This window comes from Bicyclus anynana, chromosome 2, assembly GCF_947172395.1.
Source record: "Bicyclus anynana chromosome 2, ilBicAnyn1.1, whole genome shotgun sequence".
Classification (NCBI taxonomy): Eukaryota; Metazoa; Arthropoda; class Insecta; order Lepidoptera; family Nymphalidae; genus Bicyclus; species Bicyclus anynana.
In genome coordinates, this window is record NC_069084.1 from 5,113,322 (window position 1) to 5,136,572 (window position 23,251).

At 34.4% G+C, this 23,251-nt stretch overlaps 1 protein-coding gene across 1 annotated transcript in view; it reads left to right on the plus strand.

The window, feature by feature from the left end:
- Nucleotides 1–22,479, plus strand: part of LOC128198014 (protein Wnt-1-like) — an 80,725-nt gene extending 58,246 nt beyond the window's left edge. The window contains exons 2-8 of the mRNA XM_052886643.1: nt 12,236–12,383; nt 13,738–13,858; nt 15,718–15,875; nt 16,458–16,565; nt 17,785–17,931; nt 19,166–19,293; nt 19,642–22,479. Of these exons, the coding sequence (XP_052742603.1) occupies nt 12,236–12,383; nt 13,738–13,858; nt 15,718–15,875; nt 16,458–16,565; nt 17,785–17,931; nt 19,166–19,293; nt 19,642–19,843 (1,012 nt within the window). The 3' untranslated portion in view covers nt 19,844–22,479. The remainder of the gene's footprint in view (nt 1–12,235; nt 12,384–13,737; nt 13,859–15,717; nt 15,876–16,457; nt 16,566–17,784; nt 17,932–19,165; nt 19,294–19,641) is intronic.
- Nucleotides 22,480–23,251: the final 772 nt, after the last annotated feature.

Consider the following 23,251-nt stretch of genomic DNA (forward strand, 5'->3'; position numbering starts at 1 on the left):
CAAGATATCTACATTTCCCATTTCCCATTTCTGATATTTAAAAATAATAAAAACGAATTGAACGTATGTTGAAGGGTGCCCTTATAAAACGTGATACATGAGAACATGATGGATTCCTACGCCTATATTAGACTGTATTATTTAGGCCCGCTATTATGATGTATCGATGCTTGACTCGTAAATACCCCGTGTGAAATACCACACCATCGGGAAATTTATGGCTATTCTAATTTCGATATATTCGACGTGTAAAATATGCATGTTTAGTAAAATAAATACTTACATCACTCTCTAAGCCGTATATTGTTTTTGTCTTAATATTTTATTAATATCAGATATGGCGTTTTATGGTAGTCGTGCACATCTGTGCATGTGGTGCGGATCTCCGCACCGTACGTATCCAACGCATCGCATCAAACGGATTTTAGTATTCTTTGTGTAGAAAATGCTACCACTGATCCGCATCGAACGGATTTTATTTACCATGAAATTTAAAATCCGTTTGATGCGATGTGTCCGATACGTACGATGCGGATAAGTGGACGCCTACGATTATACGGATTGAAATGCTAGTAATTCTCTTAATTTTCTGAAAAATAAAAAAAATCTAGGCCTAGGTGCCAAATAAATAATTAGTGTATTTTCCTATGTTTGCTTCTCGAATACTATATATAGTCGTGGGATAAGGCAAAGGAGATTATAAGAAGAAGAAATACTTTATTGCACACAAAAATACAATTATAAATTAAAACAAAAGATAATTTAAACGTAGCATGCAAAGGCGGCCTTATTACTATAAGTAATCTCTACCAGGCAACCCCTGATGAAATGATGATGATGATTATGTATTATGTACGCAGGAATGAGCGAATTAAAGCAAATACTTCTATTTGTATCTATTACAAATATCTAATACTCATTCAGTGCAGGCATAGTAATTAAATGTTGGATAAATTAAATCTGATATTTATTATGCTTATTCATAGTTCAGTTATACTGCAATGCTACACTGTGACATGTCTCGTTCAAAGGTCAAACTTGAGCTTGGGAAACTGAGAGCCAACAATAAATTGATAGATTGTGACATTCGCTAGTACTCGAGCCATTTATATTGCACGATAAACGTATTATTGGTATTGAATTCAATAGGAAACGTTACAATTAACTACAAAAGAAGTTTTATACGTTACGATTTTGAGTCGTATCTTGAGCCTACGAATGCACCTATGAAACAAGTCCCATCTCCTGTATGAATACACCTGGCTCTGACAGTATAAGTAGACTGATACTAACAATGAGGATAATACATTTGCTGCTAATTATTTTTTACTAGCGCACGCCAGCGACTTCATGCGCGTGGAATTTAGGTTTTCACAAATCCCGCCAGAACCATGGATTTTTCCGGGATGAAAAGTAGCCTTTGTGTTAATCCAGAATAAAATCAATTTCGATTTCAAAATTCAGGCAAATAACTATATTAGTAGCGGCGTTAAAGAGTAAAAAACATCCAAACAAACATACATCCATACAAACTTTCTTGTTTATAATATTAGTAGGATTCAATAAATAGCAAACACTGGGACTTACTGACTATGCTGTTTAAAATATATTAATATGATGTCATTCGGAAAGATTTATACCGGTTACATTGATGGTTTTTAAGTAGTGTAAATTCAAGCTAAATCATTCAGCATATTGCTCATAGAGGTTTTAAGTTGTGGATCAATAAGAATGAATCTAATGTTTAAACAATAATTATAACATATATACTTTTAACTGCACACACAACCCTAAACTAAATAAAGCCCTTTGGGCTCAAAAGTTTGGATTCCTGAGTTAAATAATTCAGCTTTTGCCTTTGGTCCACTATAAAATATATTGCAAAAAATATTTATAATACCTACATTAAAACCTAAATATTTAAGTCGTGATCGTATCGGAATCGAGGACTTTAAAATAAAGCGCTCAACATCTTTAAATCTAATACATATTATTAATATAAATAAGTACTTTAAACGGCAGTAAATCACGATTTGTGCTGTTTTGTAGTTGTTTTGTATATGGGATATCATAAAATCTTTTTGCAATAGCTTTGTTTTGACATTAAAATATACCTAGTTTCGTAATATTTCAACTATCGAGCTACAGTAAGTATAATTTATATAATGTCTTACAATCTCCATTTTGTATAAGATCGATTTTATTATAATATTGATTATTCATAAATGAAGAGTTACAACAGGTAACGTTACAACGATGTAACGTCATTCTGAAGACCGAAAAGTCAACAGGGCGGCAGACATTCATTATTCACTTTGACGTATGTTAGTTGACATACTTAGTCTACAATTTGACATATTGGTAGTCATTCTTAAGTCACGTGATTTCTTATTCACTATTTATATAGTGCTAATATTGATCAAAATTGAGATTAGGTATCAAGTAAAAAATGTCAACCGATGCCTATTGACAAACCTTCGTAGATATCAAATGACATTTACCAGTTATCATTATGATTTTTGTTGTTTGGACTTTACGGAATACAAAAGGCAGTGTTAATTTGATTTGATGTTCATTTTAATAGGTTGTTAATTACCAAATTAGTGAATAGATAAGTTGGTTTCAAAGTATTAAATGAAATATAAGTCGATACCTGGTATACATATACTTTTACATGTACTGTACATACTAATATTTTCTATAATGATTGCATCAAACATTAATACCGTGTATATAAAATTTATTACGATCAGCTAGCGCCATCTATCTAATCAACACGATACTAAATCGCTTTAACTCAATATAGTCGCCTTTTATTAACCGTAAAGTTCATTTTCATGAGCTTTTTATTTTTTTCAATAAAGTGTTTATTGGCTTTTCACTTTATTGCGGAGATAGCGCATTTTATTACATAATAAATTGCTAATTAAGCTTCGTTGGTACGTTTGCTATTTATATCTAGTAATTAGATTTTTAACTACAAAATTGATATCAAAAGAAAATCATCGTAATAAAAATTATGATTCATTGCGTTGGTCCCTCATTGCTTTCTACCTACCTCTATTTTTATTGTCTTTTTGATTATCATTATAAATATAAATGTATATTCTTCAACAACTCCAAAATACAATTCAGTCCAAAACAAAATTCCTCATTTTACTAATGAATTACGTAAACTAATTAAATCTTAAGTGAAAGAGGGTATCTACGCATAAAATCTATTCTAAAATAGTGGCAATGCAAGTGGGATTATTGTGTGAAGCTTCAAGTGCATTTTTTATTCTGTGGCCTAGGGCAACTTGTAAAATATAATAAACACACTTTACATTATTATTCATAAGGAGCCATTCCTTATTATCATTTTTTGCCAATTAAAAAGTAACAACTGGAACGCGACCACTGCGACCTGGATTAGATTTTCGCTCTAAATCAAAAAATGTGCCACTTTTTTAAAAAATTTCGCTACACACTAGTTTCTAAAATAAGAGCATGGCCATAGTAACCTGCTTAAAATAATTTCACTCTTACAAATTTCTAGGCTTTTTATTCATGTATGAAACTTTTCTAACACAATTTCGCTTAGAAAGCACCTGACACCAGTATACTCGTTTCTATGCTGTGGCATAGTAATGAAGCCGGTAGAGTGTCATTATGTTTGACTTGCTCGTTATTTAAGCAGGAGCGATCGCTTTTTGTTTCGTTTTTTTATTAGTAATAGTTGATGAAAAATGCAGATGACTATTCTGATTATAAGTTGCATACCATCGCCTGTAATAGAACACTGTGCAGGGCATATAAGGAAGACCTTTTAGAATACGCTGCTCTATGCTCGTCGGCAACTAAAGATTTATAGGCAGTAAGTCTCAAGTGAGCTTTGCTTGGAGTTTATTTGCGAGATCGAAAGAGAAATGAGGAGATCCGCGGAAGAAACTGATAAAGCTCAGCAAATCGCGAAGTTCAAGTTGCAACGGGTAGGGTACATAGCTCGAAGAGCCGATAGACGTTGAAGGCGCTAGGTTCTGAAATGGCGAACCCGCACTGGAAGTGCAGTGTTGGTCGATCCCACACTAGGTGGACCGAGGACATCAAGCGGGTTGTAGGGAGCTGCTGGAAGCTGGCGGTTCGAGACCGTTTTGTTTGGAAGTCCATCCAAGAGGCCTATGTCCAGCAGTGGACGTCCATGATAATGATGATGATTGATAAAATAATAATGATGATAATGATGATGCTGATGATAAAGTCTCTTATACCTGTAACTTCACTCAACAAACTAGGTCATAGGGGGTAACTGGGTCTTCCTTAGACAAATTCGACTCAAACAACTGTCATTATAATAAGTTTATTTTATAGGAGAAAAGATATGGAGCTCAGACCCGCCATACTGCTTCAATGCGTTGGCGTGATATTTTTGGCTCCTGACAAACTTTACTACATTATATAAATAAAGTATGAAATCCTGCTCTATAAATAAGCACACCTATCTACATTTATTTCTATCGGTTTACATAATTGTAACAAATGAAGGTAGTCGAAAAAATTCCAAAGTGATAACTTATTAAACAGGGAGTCAATATTCATTGCATATAAACAACGCAATCGAAGGGTGACTCTACGCACCTGTGACTCAGACGTGTGTAGGGTAACCTACCTTCCTGCGCACTGCGGTGGAAACTTTACATTATCTGCTATAAGACTAACGGCTGGTTTTACCACCTTTTGATAAGTATCAGATAGTTTAACTATATTGTTACTAGTGGCGAAACTGGCATTTGCGACAGGCAGATCCGCATTGGGCGCATAGCATTAAACGGATTTTAGTATTCTTTGTATAGTCAAGTCCGTCCACTGATCCGCATCGTACGGATCGCATTGAACGGATTTTTTCCATCATTAAATTTAAAATCCGTTTGATGCGAAGCATCCGATTCGTGCGATGCCGATCAGTAGACGCCTACCATTAGGGCCCATTTCACTTATTGATAAATGTTGGGTATATTATTTACAAATTTTGTCTTGGTCACTTGACATAGGGTAATAAAGTGAAACTTAAACGATCGAAGCCGATCGAAGCCGATCTATACTTCTATACTAATATTTTAGAGAGGAAAGATTTGATTGTTTGTTTGTGTATATTGAATAGGCTCCGAAACTACTGAACCGATTAAAAAATTCTTTCACTTTTAGGCTATGTTTTAGTTTCGTATCCCTCCGGGAACGGGAACCACGTGTGTCAAACAGCGTGGCGTCTGCTAGTTCCAAATAAGCACGGTGCCATCTAGACTAAACATTGGCGGTTAACATTAGCCAAGTGGTAACTTTTTAATAAATTACCATCGATCTCATAATAAAAGGTGAATGCAAAATCAGCGACCAAAAAGCGTCCCCACTCAATGAGTGCCAAACACAATTTCTTGGCACTCAATTCAAGTAGTCGCATTTGCGAATTCAACCTTAAACTCAATCCTTAAGGTCGAATTTGCTCTGATTATTGTTTTATTGAATATTGGACTATATTTAAAGGCCTTTAGGTATAATTTTCTTTACCAATAATTCTAAAACTGTCAAAGCAAAGTTGGCCAGCTTTTAAATGAAATTTGCTCCAGTCATGATTGTACGTCCTTTTATTATAAAAGGTTAATGTAAATTACAAATAAACTTAGAGGTTTGATTCTTATAATTTTAGTTTACATGATCTGCATATAAAGCGTGCTAGTTTTTTTTACTGGATGATTTTTAACCATTATCTACTTGTAGTTGCACGCTAAATAAACCAATCTTTTATTTTTGTATATTTTCTTTGTGTTTGTATAACGTATATATATATACTCGTAATTACAGTAATTACATGATATTATAAAATAATGAACGTTCAGAAAAATATATTTTTTTGCTATCGGAAAAGTCCTGACAAATTCATATAGTTGGTAAATCTAGCTATGACGAATACTAAAAAACCGCCTGTATTTTACACGGCAATGTCGTTAAATTGACTGATAGGTAAAAAATGTAAGGAATTTATTTTTCTTTAAAAATCTTTTGCTATGAATTTTTGTTATTAATAGTATGAGTATAAAATATAATGGTACAATAAAAAAAATAACTATTCACTAATAAATTTACTGATTTGTTTCTTTACTTTCACAATATTTAACGTCATAAAAAGATAATATAAGATAATATACGTAGATAAGATTTAATTTTAAAATGCATCTAATTAAGATACACATAAGTGACAAAATAAAATCAGGACAAGTTGATATCGCTTTATAACTACATATTTAGTAAATAATTTATTGTTATAGGTAGGGTAGGGTAGGTATGTGTAATGTGCATTTTAAGAAATTAAATATCACGTGTCTCAAAACGGTGAAAACATCGTGAAGAAACCTGCATACCAGAGAATTTTCTTAATTCTGCCAATCCTCATTGGGCCAGCGTGGTGGACTATTGGCCTAACCCCTCTTATTCTGAGAGGAGACTTGAGCTCAGCAGTGAGCCAAATATGGGTTGATAATGAATGTAAGTATAATGTCATGATGAATAAGGTTCAAATAGAAAATGTTGTTAAATAATAATTAATTTAAATTAAAAAAAAATATGTCATAGGTATTTTAAGTTAGGTACACAAATAGGTATTCGTCAATTTATTATTTGTGACGCTTTTGCGTTTTTGTTTGCGAGATTTTTAGATTTCAACTAGAAAAAGGTGACGAACGAATATGAACCCAAACAGTACGTAGGAACGCTGGCTTTCTCTCTTTTTTTACAGTTTTTTACAGAAGTGATGACAAGCGAATGACAGTAATTAGGTTAGTTGTTTTCACACAGTGGTTTATCAGTTTCGTGAGAGTCATTCTTTCACAGTAGAGAATGTGGCACTCAGTAAACTACTTTTTGAGATATCGAAACATCGAGTCGTGCTGGAAGTGGGGCAATCCCACTAAAACCGCGACGTTTGGTGAACACACACAAGCGCCGCGTTTCGTCAACAATATGCAATGTTTTTCCCGAAGCGATAACAATAATTAGGCTAATTACTAAAAGATAACAGTCGAGATATGACTTGATGATGAATATGATATGGTTTTGGTGATACTTGATGATATCGGTTAAGTACTTGATGATAAACTTACTTTGTGATAGAAATATACTACATTTTACTTTATATAGACTAAGTTATATATTTTATAAATATTATGAAAGTTTGTGTTTTCGAGTACATACATCAACGAAAGTAAGTAATTGTACAGGAAATCTAGAAAAAATCGTAACCCAACAAGATCGACTTGAGTACATCGACGACAAAACTGGATTTTGGATTGCGTTTTTCTTCTAAACTATGAGTTTTACACTAAAGTTTATTTGACAAAAAATGTAGAGGACATTCTCATCTACAATTAATGTCATTGAGGTACTATCGTACGACTTATACATGTAATTAAAAAAATGGATGAAAATAAAGTTAGCTAAACTTTATAAAGTCCATTTTTTTAAATTATTGATTTAAATAAATATTATCTTTCTTAAATTGGAACAAATTGCACACAGCGTGGAAAATGTTATTTAAACGGTTAATTATTACTTTATTCATCTTTAATCGCGAAGAAACAATGTGACACGAAAGTTTTATATGTTTAAGGACGTTGTAAAACATATTGCTCAGCTACTTTAGCTTAAAATAAGGAAGTCTAACGAGGCGGTGACCCTACACGCGGGCCAACAAACGAAGCAGGTAATGCCGGCTCCACATTAGTGCCGTGAAACTCCGTGAACAGGCGCGAACGTGAATGTGGACGGTTTTCGCGGGTTTCACATGCACGTTCACGCCTGTTCCCTGATCAGAGTCGGTATTTTGTCCCGCGAAAAAGGGTTCGCGCCTACTTCGCGCGGCGTTCACACATGCACATCCACATTCACAGTAAACAAAGTTATTGCTGCAGCAGATTCTACGTCAATTCGCGGCGAGTTTCAAACGATTGTGAATGTGGAGGGCATGGACTCGTGCTGTGAATTCATGGCGGGACACCGTGGCTAAATTCACGGCACTAATGTGGAACCGGCATAACATTTTAAACGTTACTTCACGCGTTGCTTGCGGCATCATAAAAGACTATTGACGATTTTGTCACGGTTGGGCGGAAGCTTTGGCTATTTTGAATTCGGAATTCACCAATTCACACCTTTTTAATTGCGGATTTATAACTGACACAATATCATCGTTATCAACTTATATTCGGCTTACTGTTGAGCACGTGCATTAGAAGGGTTAGACTGGTAGGTCACCACGCTGGTCCAATGCGAATTGGGAGACTACGCAGTTAATTAAAGGAAATTCTCAGGTATACTTTATTATAATCCTCATGATGCTTTTTCTTCACCGTTTGAGACACGCGATATTTAATTTAAAGAAAAAATGTAGAAAAGAATTCAACCGAATTCAAAAACATTAAAACGTTCCAAGTAAAAGAAAAATAAAAAAAAAGCGAAAAATAAAATTATATTATGTTCTATAAAGTTTACTGTAGTTAGTAAAACAAATTTTAAATTATATCTATGTCCTTTGAAAATGTCACTTGTGATATTATTTGACGGTCATAATAGATGTCGATTTTTACCTCCGTGAAAGGCCTAGCCTTAGCCCTTAGTTGTTTTAAGATCTTTATAGTTAAAATTTATGCATTAATAGGTCCGACTTTTGTTTGGAGAACTTGATGTAAAATAGTAAGTATAATAATAATTACTACGAAGGATTCTATATTTGTGATAATCGGTGATAATCGGTTGAGTAGTTTATTCCAATACCCAATATTAATGACTATATTTGTAGAGACATCTTTAAACTACTAGGTGCTCTGGCTGCAAAGTGGGAGGTCGTATAGGGAGCAAAGCTGCTCAAAAAATACAATTTAGTTACGCTTTTCGATTTTCAATGACATCAATATATTCTTCTAGGGAATGTGGATCCAGTTTGTATCCTTAAAGGTACAGGTACAAACAAATCAAAGGTATGAATAGAAGTTTAAAACGTTGTTGAAATGTAACAAAAGAATGGTAATAGATTTATTAAAAGTATGGGAGACTTTTTTCAGCAGGTATATAATATAAATTTATAAATTCTATTTACAACGTTTTAGTTGTTTTATGTTGAATTAAATAAAAAATTAAATATGTTATTCCTACAAATTTATGATTGACGTCACGCCAAAATGAATTTTACAGTAATTGACAATAACTTTTTTCATCGATAAACAATATCCATATGTAAGTATATTAAAGTACCAGTTTGTATGGTTTTTGGGTCACTTTTTGTAATAGACATCTTCATTTAACATTGGTTAGTGACCAAATAGCAAAATTGATATACAATTTAGAACTCTATTCTAATATAATAGAGTTTAATTTAATTGCGCACGAGTTACATTTTTCTCACTATGATGCGAATTGTGCTATAAACGATAGAATGCTAACAGGACTTCTTGCCACAATAGATACTTTAGTGGGACTGTGGTGTAAGTTCAAATAAATTATTTTGTTTGTTGAAATGTTGATTCAAAATTTTACTCTCTAAGGTCAGACTGTATACTCGTATTATAGCTAGAAATCGTAACTTTCGTCAAAGATAAATTCATTTCAATCCTAAAGATCATGGAGGTATCATCTTTGATTCAGTTCAACAAGGTTAAAAAGCAAAACCTTATCAAAGCACCTACTAATTAGTTTTCACTCATTTCATCACTTCAGACGAGGTCCAGATATCTAACGTCACCCGGACGTGGGTTTTCTAACTCACGATCTTGGGGGCGTCCGGACTGATTCACTCAGGTTACGGTTACCCCCTGCCGAATGGCCCTCTAAGCCGAGGTCCGAGTCTCATAGGAGACGCCCTTAGAGAGTCGTTCCGTCCTCTATCTTTATTTCAGCCTTCGGGTCTTATCAGGCGATGCTTCTGAGCTCGCCCAAACCCCTCGGTGTCGCCGTAGTGGTCCCACATGGAGCCATCGACACTTACTCAACTCGAAAAAAAAATCATTTCTGATTAATTGCTTTTGCCAAATTAATATTTTTATATACCATTTAAATAAATAAACTGACTCTTTATAGCTATACCTCAGGTGCCGTCTTACAGTTCAATAGGTATGTTATCATTAATTACCTAATGTTTTTTTTTATTTTGTCCTGCATTGCATTTATTCGTAAGCTTGTAAACAAATTGTGACGAAAATTTTGTGAACAAATTGTGACGAAACTTTTGTGTTGCCTTCATGTATTCGCTAAGTAACCGCCTTTGAACCAGTACAATCATTTTACATGAGGTAGCGAAGAAGTTGTTCCTTAACTACTCTATTTAACAGTACCTCCTTAAAAAACCCCACCAAACTTAAACTTTAAATGATTAAACAATAAAAAGGAATAAAAAAAATATTTTCTTCTTTAAACTAGCTAAAGGGTCCTTAAAACAACATTTTTCAAATTGAAGCGGTGCCAAGTAGCGTTCTCTAGATTTTGCGGAAAAGCGTGCTTCTTTTGTTGTTGGAAATACTGAATGGGACAGTTGAAAGTAGCAGTGACTTTTTCAGAGATTTGAAATGTTTCTAGGATAGGATTTAATGTAATTTTGGTAAAATTTTCATTTTTTAAAATAAGTTTTAACTTTTTTTCTGATAAAATGCACACATAAAGATGGGATTTTTTTGTTATTTTTCGTATGGATGAAAATGGGTGCAAATATCGGGTACATATTAGTATACTTTATCCTGGTCTGTTTGTTGACTTTTATATCTGCAACTCATCAGATTTTCATGTGATTTTTTTTAGTTGGAATAATTTACTTATATTCTTTCGTTCCGTTTCCGTATCCGTTGGTTTTTGAATAAGAATACACTAATATAAAAATCATTGTTGCTTTGCAATTTGACATAGAAATAACCCGCAGGCGTAAAGTGGGTAAACTATTTGTCAGTGTTGCCAGCTTTATAGCTTCACGGCACGCGACTATTTAGTTTGCATTTCGAGCAACGCAGATAGATTATAGAAATTAGTGAATAGCACACCCGAGGCTGAACGTCGTTAAACACAATTTAAGCTAAAATCATGTCTTATAAGATTTAATAGCTATCGATGTGAAATTCAATTTCATTTTATTTATTTATTTTTTGCGGAATTTTATTCGTGTGTCTGTCATTTATATTATAAAAAATACTTAACAATTTGAGTACTGTGTATGTATACTGTAGGTACTCATTTTAAGTGACCCACATAATGAATGTCGGCGAGCTAACTAGGTAGTCACACAGCAATATTACGCTGTAACCCCCATCTGACAACATGGATGACATAAACAAGATCCCTTCCCCCCATAAACAAGTTGAATGCGCTTCCCCGATGCCGCAGTCTCTGCACGTGCGGCACTCAAGGTCTTACAACCCTTTACACATCCTCTCATGTTTGCAATTAAAACGAAAAACCGAGCGGAATATACATACGCGTCCTGCCAAAGACAAAAAGAGACAGCGCGCCTCATTTACCCGAGCACTTTTTATTTCCACTTGCACTCAAGGGAGGTCGTCGGCCAATCAACGTACTGTGGCGCGCCCGTTCCCATTGGCCGGTTTGAATAGAGAATTTTTTTAAAGAACAAAAGCGGAGGGTAGGTAATAGCGAGTTTTGTTTTCTTCGAGTGGCATTTCGCACTCGAGTGCCAGAGTTCGTACGGAGCGGACGTCTCGAGACTAATTACCTTAGCTTACATGCATTGTTTACGAGGGTGCTCTCACTAAGCTCACTTCATTTGAATTGTCAGACGATGATGTTTAACATTGTTATTTATAGTATGGAACTCGTTCTCGGTTCTTGAGGTGGGTGGAATTTCAGAGCAAGCAAATTAGCTATGTTTATTTCACTAACAATTATCCTGTCTCCCATATTTGCCGAGAGCCGGGATGGGTGTTTGCTTTCATTCAAGTATAACAAGATACATTCCACTTATGGAGGTATCTCATCTCATCATTTACTATGCAAATTATGTTTATTTTAATTTCTCTTTATTACGGTTTCGTATTTGGTTTAACTTAATTGAAATAATAATGCTAATTACTGTCTTCTCGTAGAATCAGGTTTTTAATGCTATTTATATTAAAGTGTCTTTATAAATTACATAAAACTACTCGTATAGTAGGAACCTTTGTAGGCTTCTGAGGGCTCTATTTAAAGACTTTTTTTTTTTCATTTGTTCCAGGAATTTAGCAGCACCGAATAGGCCTGTACAATCGTCTAACACCTCTGTGGAAACCTTTACGACACTGCACAAAGAAAGCTGCCATAGATTAGAGTATCTCGTCGAACGACAAAAGCAATTATGTATGCTTTCTGATAAAATGGTACAGGTGAGCTGATTTATCTTTTATTGAAAAACTTCCATTAACTTATAAACTAACTTATAAATTGAAGTCGATCGGCGTCATATGAAAAACAATTTAAAATATGACGATTGGATTTCGCTACTTAAATTGGTTGACTTAAGTTAAAAAAATGTTTTAACATTGCATTCGAAAACATATTCTCTGAAATAATTATCTCATTTAAAGCTTTATTAAAAGTACATTTACATATAAAAGTAACAAATGTAAAAAGTAAATTTGAAACAGTAAAAATCGAAACGGCTCATCAAATAGCAATTAACTGAAATGACGCTCTTGAAATAAAATCTTTATGTACAAGAAGATTTTTATTCAAGATGGCAAACGAGATAAAATTCCAATGTACATTATGCTCTTAATGGAATATTCGTTTCGATTTTAAATTAATTGAGTAATCGAATACAGATTAACAATAATTTGTATTCTAGTTCAGCTTCAGTTTACATCTTTACATTGTATTGGTTATAAAGACAAAGAATTTATTTGTTCTACCATTTTAGTTTAAATTAGTTATTATTTCTGTCTGTTTATCTTTCCCTGTCTCCACTTATTACATTAATTACAGTCAAGTAAACGTAAAATAATGGATAATTTCATACTTGTATTATATGATCATTTGATTTATTACAAGTTTAAAATGAACTCATCTAAAATGTTTCTGTACATGTTTATTAGGACGTATACAATGCCCTAGATTAACTTTCTTTCCCCTAAGTACTAAATTGATGATCGGAAATTGAATCAGGGGCCTCTTGATCATATTTAGAGAACCCGCATCTCTTAGCCAAATATTAATACGTCAGGACGTTGATCTTCGATACACTGATATAAAGCATATATCTAAAAAAGTGTATTAAAATTTGCATAACACTAACCTATTTTATTTGTATTAAGACTATAGTAAATAGTTAACAAGTAGACGCTTGTGAATTTGTCTAAAAAATAAAAGATATGCTGCCAGAAAATATTTAACTTACTGATTAGGTTTCCTTACGATTTACTTATAACAATATGAGTAGATATACCATTACGTTTATTTATCTATACTAATCTATACTAATATTATAAAACTGAAGAGTTTGTTTGTTTGTTTGTTTGTTTGTTTGATTGAACGCGCTAATCTCAGGAACTACTGGTCCGATTTGAAAAATTCTTTCAGTGTTAGATAGCCCATTTATCGAGGAAGGCTATAGGCTATATATTATCCCCGTATTACCACGGGAATGGGAACCACGCGGGTAAAACCGCGCGGTGTCAGCTAGTTTATACATAAAGATGTAATTGAGTTTCATAATATATATTTTTGATTTGTTTGTATCAGGTGATACAAACAGGAGCGCAGCAGGCAATAGATGAATGTCAGCATCAATTTCGGAATAGCCGTTGGAACTGCAGTACTGTCGACAATTCCACTGATATATTCGGCGGAGTGCTTAAATTTAGTAAGTAGTATTTCATTTTAACTTAGACTTTCGCCAAAGGCAAATTCAAATTCAATTCAGTCTCTCTTGTTACACTTGAACAGTAACAAATAAACAGAAAGTACAAAATTAACGATTAACGGTAAACAGAGTTATAAGCTTTGCAATTGCGAGTCATAAAATTTAAAATTTCCGCTCACAATATACATATTCAAAGCGAGCCGTAAATACTTAAACAATTATCGCTTGCAATCCTCACCTCAACGGTGATCCCAGTTCAAAGGATGGTGTTAAGTGAACGCCACATGCCCTTTGATGTTGGCGGACTCTCTGAACAGTCTCGTTCGTCATAGCTGTTTATATACCAATCTGAATGCAAGTAAGCCTAATTTTGGACTTGACGAGCAAGTTAACGTGCGTACCGATGCTATTGTAAGAACTATTAGCACTTAAGTTGTTTTCAATGTAGGCTAGTATTTTCAAGGAATTCAAATTCAAAATTCAGTTGAAGACGTATTAAAACAAACTTGGTTTTCTTACGCTATTTAGAAACATGAAAACATCTTAAAGAATTAAACAAAATGTTATGATTAGAACATGCAGGTTTTGAACAATGCAAAAATTATACATTTGTAAATAATTAAAATGTAAACTAAGCCCACCACCTGTCTACGCCAGGTATCCAAATAAATTGATCTAAACAATATGTAATCCATTGTTATCATGTCAAAGTATGATGTGATATAAACATCCGACGCTAGCTATAATTACATTTGCATTTTAGTTGATTGTATATACACATAGATGCTAAACGATATTATTTTTAATTTCTTTATTTAGATGTCGTCATAATGTTTGATTATAATGAGAGCCTGGTATAATAATCCAGACCTACGTGACCCTTGAAACCTTCCAAAGCCACCAATATATTTCATGGTTGTCTTAGCTATGGTAGAAGCATGAGCTAAAAATCTTCCAGTTTTTATTTTACAGACTCTGAGACCATTGTTATATTTTAAGCAAAAAGTGTGAAACTTTAAACAACTGATCAATGCAATCACTAAAGTCAGTTGTTTGTTTTAAAGGCGCCTTATGAACTATGTTTCGTGTCAGACATATGGGATAGCCCACTTCAAGATTGTGTTCAAGGAATTTCTTCTCTTCATGTATCTTGTTTATTTTCAAATGTCGATTACTGGGATCACGTGTGTACTTGTTGACGGAGTTGCTCAGTTTGTTTAACGTATCCCACTGGTAGCATGACCAGTGTTGTTTGACCCATAGTGCTTTATACATAATCACGGAAGTTAGCTTATTTGCCACCCAATTTCGACATTGTACGGATCTTTGTTTTTGGGTATTCCAAATACAGTCGGTCAGTGAACTATTTTTTAATTTTTTTTGGAGCTCAAATTTTAATACTAGAATATTAGGTATTTCGAAGTCTCTTTACTTTGGATATAGAAAAGCTTTTGACAGTTTTACTGCTAATTATTATGATTGGATTTTTCAGTAAACGCTCCTTTAGTTTTAAGACAGAAATGTACTGTCATCTTCGACCATTAAAGACTGCCATGTCCAAATCTATATAAGCGGCCTTCCCGTAATAGATTGACTGTACAATATTTGTGTCTAGGATTGTGTTTATCTTTATCGTTGTTTATTGTATAAAAGAGAAAAGTCACTCATCACGAAATATCGAAAACCACTTGACGTACAAAGACAAAATTTGGCTGGTAGGTATAGTTTATTGTTAGGAGACGTCCGCTAAGAACGGAATTTTCAAAAAACCCTAATTAACGAGGTTTATGGGCGGACTAAGTCATGGGTCTGCTAGTTAATAACATTTTGTAGTGAGTTGTATTGTTCGTATGTTACAGAATCTCGCGAGTCTGCCTTCGTTCATGCCCTATCAGCAGCAGCATTGGCTCACACAGTTGCTCGCGCGTGCAGTCGGGGCGAACTAAACGAGTGTTCCTGTGACGCTCGTGTTAGAAAGCGAACGCCGCGGCATTGGCAGTGGGGTGGTTGTTCTGAGGTAAATTATTATGATGATACCGGCAAAGACGTACCGCCAAGCGATTTAGCGTTCCGTCACGATGCCGTGTAGAAACCGAAAGGGGTGTGGATTTTCATCCTCCTCCTAACAAGTTAGCCCGCTTCCATCTTAGACTGCATCATCACTTACCATTAGGTGAGATTGTAGTCAAGCGCTAATTTGTAAAGAATAAAAAAACCTTATACGAATGATGATTAAGTACCAGTCTTTTCTTGATTTAGGAGTGGTTAAGAAACCAAAGAAATTTGATGTCTGGCTTCGTATCAGACTTTAGTAAATTGGGAGTGGCAGTTTAATGTGTTTTAAGAAACACTCACCACCATCATCACCAAAAAAGTTGTTATTTACAATGTCTTGAAGGAAAAACCTGAAATACCCTTGTTATGCTCATAACTTTAATTTTAAGTTTTCGACTTTAATATTATCATTCATGACATATCTTAACGTGGCTTCAAAAATGCTTGTAAACTAAGCCTAACTGAATTAAATGTGTTTTAATTTGATTTGATTTGATTTAAATGATGAACAATAGTAATGCGTAATTTTAAACATTAATTTCAGGATATAAGATATGGAGAAAAGTTCAGTCGTGACTTTGTAGATGCTAAAGAAGACAAGGACAATGATGAAGGTCTCATGAACTTACATAACAATGAAGCTGGCCGCAGAGTAAGTAGTGCTATTTTTGTTTACTGTTGAATAGTCCACCTGGTGAAATTATATCAATACCGTGCTTTGCAGTGCGGATTTGCTTTTTCAAGGCTTGGGAATCCCTACTTCGGCAATCGTCACACTTACGAAAGTAGCTTACAAATTACTGCTACGGGTGCAGTATACGTAAAATAGTCGCCGTTAGAATCAATTAATTTATAAATCGTTAATATATGTTACATAAGGAGCTTTTGTACAACAAGGTGCCGGCTACAACCATATTCGTGTCTGGTTTGCTGCGTAAAATGGTGGTCCAGGCATATTTGAAGGCAGTTTGATTTGAACTTCTTTACGCACGCTTGATTTGGGGAGTAAGTTGGTGAATGAGTTACGGAAAGTGTAATCGAAATGACATATCGTTAAGTTTTAAAGCGCCATCTGTAGTAACACTACTAAATTACGAAACAATACAAGTAAGCCCAGCGCCGATTTAATCTTTTTACGGCATAATTAAGAACTAACTAGTAGGAGCTTGTGAAGTAAAGCAAGTTCGACACGAGAGATGGCGCTACTAATCACATTTCCTTCTAGGCAGTAGGTTTTTTACCTACTGCCTAGAAGGGCTATGTTCTATGCGCGTATGTTTTATGTATGTAATATTCTTTATTACATACATACATAATTTCCAAAACGTTGAATGGATTTATGTATTTACTTTATTTAGATTCGTCTTGATAACCCAAGTGTTCTTAGATAGGTGAAATTAAAAATTCTTTGAAATTAAAGATTCATTATTACATACATACATAATTTTGAAACCGCTGAATTGATTTATGTATTTACTTTATTTAGATTCGTCTTGATAACCCAAGTGTTCTTAGATATGTGAAATTAAAAAACGACGACTATGAGACCCTATAGAGTCGAGGTGAAAAAAAATGGGTTTTGAACTGCAATATGGGTATCAAATTAAAGAGCGCATCGTGACAATTTTATTATGGTGTATCATGAACATTATTCTTTTAACAATAGAAAGCCAAGTTATTATTTCAGTGTAACGAAGTAATGTAGAGCCTCAATAGTTCGACGGTACCAGTGTTCACTCCCTGCCCAGTAGGTCTATTGTCCTGTCCACACCTAATACAATCGTTCCGGACTAGTTGGAGGGGAATTAGTCATATTTTAAAAAAAGATATGGCAAATATTCTTTTTAAAAAAATAAAAATGTACGTTGCAGGCAGTCCGCGGCAGGATGCAGCGCGTGTGCAAGTGCCACGGCATGTCGGGCTCGTGCTCCGTGCGCGTGTGCTGGCGCCGCCTGCCGCAGCTGCGGCTGGTGGGCGACGTGCTGAGCACCAGATACGAGGGCGCCTCTCATGTTAAGGTTACTATGTCATATTACGTATATAGATATGTTGTCAGAAGAAGAATAAAGAAACCTCGCATGACATTTACTCGACCGAGCATTTCAGCTCAGTCTAAACGATTTGGAGAAATAAAAGAAACAGACAGGACAGAAAGAAAGAATGAACTAATACTAAAGAAAGTAGGCTAAGATGCTCCAAGTTATTATGATTTGGAGGTAGAAAAAAAATTTATTAAAAAAAAACAACCGACTTTAAAATCACATAAATGTATCCACTAAACTAAAAAGCAAAAAATAATATTGTATGTGCTACCTTCTGATCAATTTGAAGGCGGTGCCAAGACAGTGATGCATTTACTTAAGACGTTATAGTCATAAAGATTTAGTATTTTCAGACAGTTCTTTCACGTGGTTCTTTTGAGAACAGCTTTAATTAAAACGTCACTGGCTTGGCACCGCCTTCAAATTGATCAGAAGGTAGCACATACAATATTACTTTATGCTTTTTAGTTTAGTGGATACATTTATGTGATTTTGAAGTCGGTTGTTTTTTTTATTAAAATTTTTTATTTTTCCATTTTTAGTTATTATACTCATATGTTAAAAATACGAAATATGAAAATCAATATATTTACTTGGGTAAAATGACCAGCCGAAGACACGGCCCGAGGCTCTATAATATAAGAACCCCCGGCCGAAGGCCGGTATATAGTAAAGCGCGGCCGTAGGCCGCGCGTTTTCTGTTTGCGCATCATATTTACTTGGGTAAATGACTAGCCGAAGCCACGGTCAGAGGCTCTATATATGTAACCCCCGGCCGAAGGCCGGTGTATGATAAAGCGCGGCCGAAGGAAAAGATTCAAGATTGTTTTGTTGAAGTTCAGCATGAGGAAATGCAGAATTAGTGTTGCCTGTCTAGCAATGGGAAGGTATTTTAGACTAAAGAATTAATTAGGTTGGTACACTATTTATTTCCTGGAAATTTTCGTACCCAGGAGAATAAAAATATTTTTTGGAGATTGTCCAATTGCTTTTTCCCTGCGCTGAACTGAACTCTGCGAAATGAATCTTAGCTTTAAGACTTAGCTGAATCAAACTGCGTCCATAGAAAATTCATATCAGGATATTAACATAAAGTGACAAAAACAAGTGTTACATGTTAGTCTTTTTAGTATAAACTTAATTAAAGATTCTCTTGTTATAAAAGCAGTAAAAATATTTACTAAGAGTTTAATTATTTATTAATTTTCAGGTTGTAGAGAGGAAGAGAGGCAAGAATATAAGAAAACTGCGACCGCTGCATCCTGATATAAAGAAACCGAACAAAACCGATCTAGTCTATCTCGAGGACTCTCCCGATTACTGTGAACCAAACGATGAGTAAGTTGAAATTAGTATTGAATTGCATGAAAGTAAAATTAATAAAAGCAATGTCACATTAGCTTAATTTGTTTGTTTTACTCTTCAACATGGAAGAACATAATAGGAGAGGAAAGCTAAAGAAGAGATGGTTGGATTGTGTGAAAGAGGACATGTGTGTAAAATGATGATGATGAGTTGACGAGTAATAGAGACGAATGGAAAAGATTCACATATTTTTCCGATTTTTTTAAGTGGGATAAGGGTAAGGAGATGGTGACTCTTCAACATTTATGTCAATGGCGCGATGCTTTTGTTAAATTGTTGATATATTTCAATAAATTTTATAAATTAGTATTTTTTTTCTAGGTTAGGGATATTAGGCACGCGAGGCAGAACTTGTAATAGGACGTCGGCTGGTTTGGACGGGTGTCGATTGCTTTGCTGCGGTCGCGGGTACCAGACCCGAGTGAGGGACCATGAAGAGAAATGCAGATGCCGATTCGTTTGGTGTTGTCGGGTGCATTGCGAAATATGTAGATCCAAACGTGATCACCACGTGTGCAATTGAAAAAGACTTTGTTTTTACCTGTTAATTTAACACACGTGCAGTAAAGGGATGAATGATTTTATTGATTATAAAGATGAACATTTTTTGTAAATGATTTACGTGAAGTTATATGTTTGATTTAAAATTACCACAATTTGTATTTTATCAGAAGATTGATTTTATGAAAAAACACAAGGTTATTTTTCAAAAGAATTAAATTCAAATGTTCTTAATGATATTGTATGTGTATCAGTAAGAACTTTTAATGATATATTGTACGGAGTAAAGTATTAAGTACAGTTTCAAACATGAAAAGGTGTCGATGTACTTAATAATCATAATGCGTATAAAAGTAACTCATCTAATTAATGATTCATTTTAATTAATTTTAACTGATGGCAATGTTAACGTATATTCATTAAAAGTGTTAATTGTTTATGAAGTACTTACACGATTTCCTCAAATATAAATGCTTCATGCGACTCACCAATTACAAAATACGGACTGATATGTTTAGTTACTTATATTTTTAAGTATGTTTCTCTGATTGTAAGCTTTAAAAAATTTTACAGTATTACCAACTAATTTATTTTACTTTAATGTAAATATTACAAGCAAATTTGTAAATACCATTTTCGTTATTAGGTTATTTTATTTATCAGTACAAAAAGAACGATGAAACTCATTCTAATTGATTGAAATAGTAGAAAGTGTAATATTTTGCCAATAGTCGTTTTTCCCAAATTTTTCTTTGTTTTACTTTAATATTTTATATTTGACTTGAAATAAGCAGTAACTTAAAATCTCCTGACTTGACTCTGAACAAATTCTTGGCAATATATTACTTTATTCTCTAACGCACTGTATCATCGATTGTAAATAGTCACTGTGTACTTAATGTACTTATTAGAGTTAAGTTATTTTTACGTTCTACCTCAGAAACGAAATCTTTTTAACCAGCTTCGACGATTTTACTCGTAAGGGAGGAGTAAGCTCGATTAGTTTTAGTGTCATTTGTTGATTGTAAATAAACATAATCGGATTAAGCTAGTAATTTATTAAATTAGATTGTGATAGCTTTATACATTCTAAGAACTTAACCCCAGTGGAAACATTTAGTATTTCGTAATTTCAAAATTCTTTCCATATCTATAGTTTTCCGTAGGTTTAACCGTTGTAAATACTCCATAGTGAATAGTTGTTGTATATCGTGCATTAACTTTAATTAAATCTATCTATCATTGGGTGCCGTCTGTGCAATAAGTTATTGTGTTGTCTTAAAAGCCCAGAGTGTTCCCCGAGGTACTATTATGGCGCCTAACTGTTTCTTGTATTCGAAATACACTTTTTTATCACATCAGCACATTGTTGATGAATTTTACTATCTTATTATAGTACTGATAACCCTGATTCTGATAATCCTTATTTTAAAATAATCAACTAATGTAACTACAAATTTTAAATACCCAAGTCGTACCATTAATATAATTATCTAAAATGAATTCAATTATAATTTACCTATAATATTACAAAAAGAAAAACAACAGCTAACGCTTTCCACAAATGTAATTAATTCGTTTTTAAAATTAATATCGCATTTTGTCCATTTTAAATTATTAATATAATAATTATAATATTAGATATTAAATGATTTCCATCGACTCAAGAGAGGTTCATACCAAATGTTAATGTTATTTAGATAAGAATATAAACGTGTGCAATCGGCATAATGCATCAAGTCAATCAACGGTCATGGCACGTCATATCAATTTGGATAGGGATCGTCAATGTATCGCCTTACACCTCGCCTCGTCGTCAACCAGTTGGCCTAGGAATTAGGATGTATTAACATATCTTGTGATGTGAGGAAAAAAAGACATATTGTCGACCAATAGCAATGCAATCGTAAATATCGCTATTTCTTTCGCCCCATCGCAATGAAAGAGAGCGATAGTTTCGTCGATCGTGTCAACCTAAATGTAAAAGCACTTCAGCAGATTCCGATACGTTGACTCCGGTATGGTACGGCCTCAGACCAATTATAGAAGGACCTGTATCGCACTCATAGTCACGAACAAAACTGTCTGTCATTTTCTGAAGAAAACGAGCTTAGATTTGGTATATATCTTATACCAAATCTAAGTTCTTGCCCGTTTTTTACGGAGCTTTTTAACCGACGAACATGATTACAACTTTTTAACATCGATTCTATAGAGACAGTTTTTATAATCGCATTAGATCGTTGATCATATACTTTGATAGAAAAGTAACATCTAGCGAGGCAGGTCCTATACAATAATTGGTCTGAGGATACGGCAGATACCTACTGTATCGTAGTCGCGCCATAGCTAGATGACGGCGAGGTTAGGGGATTGCGTTCTATTTCGACTAGTGGTCGTTGCAGTCAGGTGTTTCATACAAAGAGTAATGAACGACCCGAGTTTATCTGATGACGATTCCTTTCAAAGTTGACGTGTCCTATAACCTAAAAATAAATCGTTATAATAACTAAAATAGTTGAAAGTCACGGTACGAATAATGCACGTCCATAGTGCGGTATTGTCAACACCTAATAAATGTAATAGCTTAATCATTTTTGGATATGGAATAGTTACTATTTGATGTAAAAGGCATACAATAAATGTATCATAAAGGAATCAAAATGTTTTTCATTTTTGTTACAAGTATTTTTAGACAAAATAGACGTTTTATAGGTGCCTGCATGGTATTGAACTTTGTTGAGTTTTATTAAATTACTTTTTTGTGTTTATTTTTGTTGTGTAGTTGTAATATAAATGTAATGTTGCCAATGGACGTTGGGGTCCCAAGGTGCTGGCGACCCCGCACTAGAAAGCGCAGTGTTGGTCGACCCCTCACCAGGTGGACTGACGACATCAAGCGAGTCGCAGGGAGTCGCTGGATGCATGCAGCTCAGAATTGTGATATTTTGAAGTCCCTACAGGAGGCTTATGTTCTGCAGTGGACGTCCATTGTCTGATATGAATATGATGATGATGCAAATGCACAAAACTCTTATATAAAATATAAAACTGATCGTCTAGCTATGATGATCATAACTAGAAGATCCGTTCTCTCCATTTGTTTTCAGAAGTTACATATCTAGCTTGTTCGGGGAAGTAATTTGTGCTTACATCTACCGTCTATAGCTTGGCAAATTCGTTCGTAATACTCCCGATAGTCCGTGCGGGCCGTGAGGGCGGTAACGATGCCCCGTGCGCTCGACTTCAACCCGCGCAGTACTTTCCCCCCGTCGCCTGCATGCCATGGGAGTGTTATCAACGAACTTGCCAAGCTATAGAACTGTATTTCGATCAGCCTGTCAATTACGTATCTCGATGTACGATTCAAATCATGAACCTCTACAGCCTTTTACATCGTATTTTAGTTTTTGCGATCATCTATTATTTT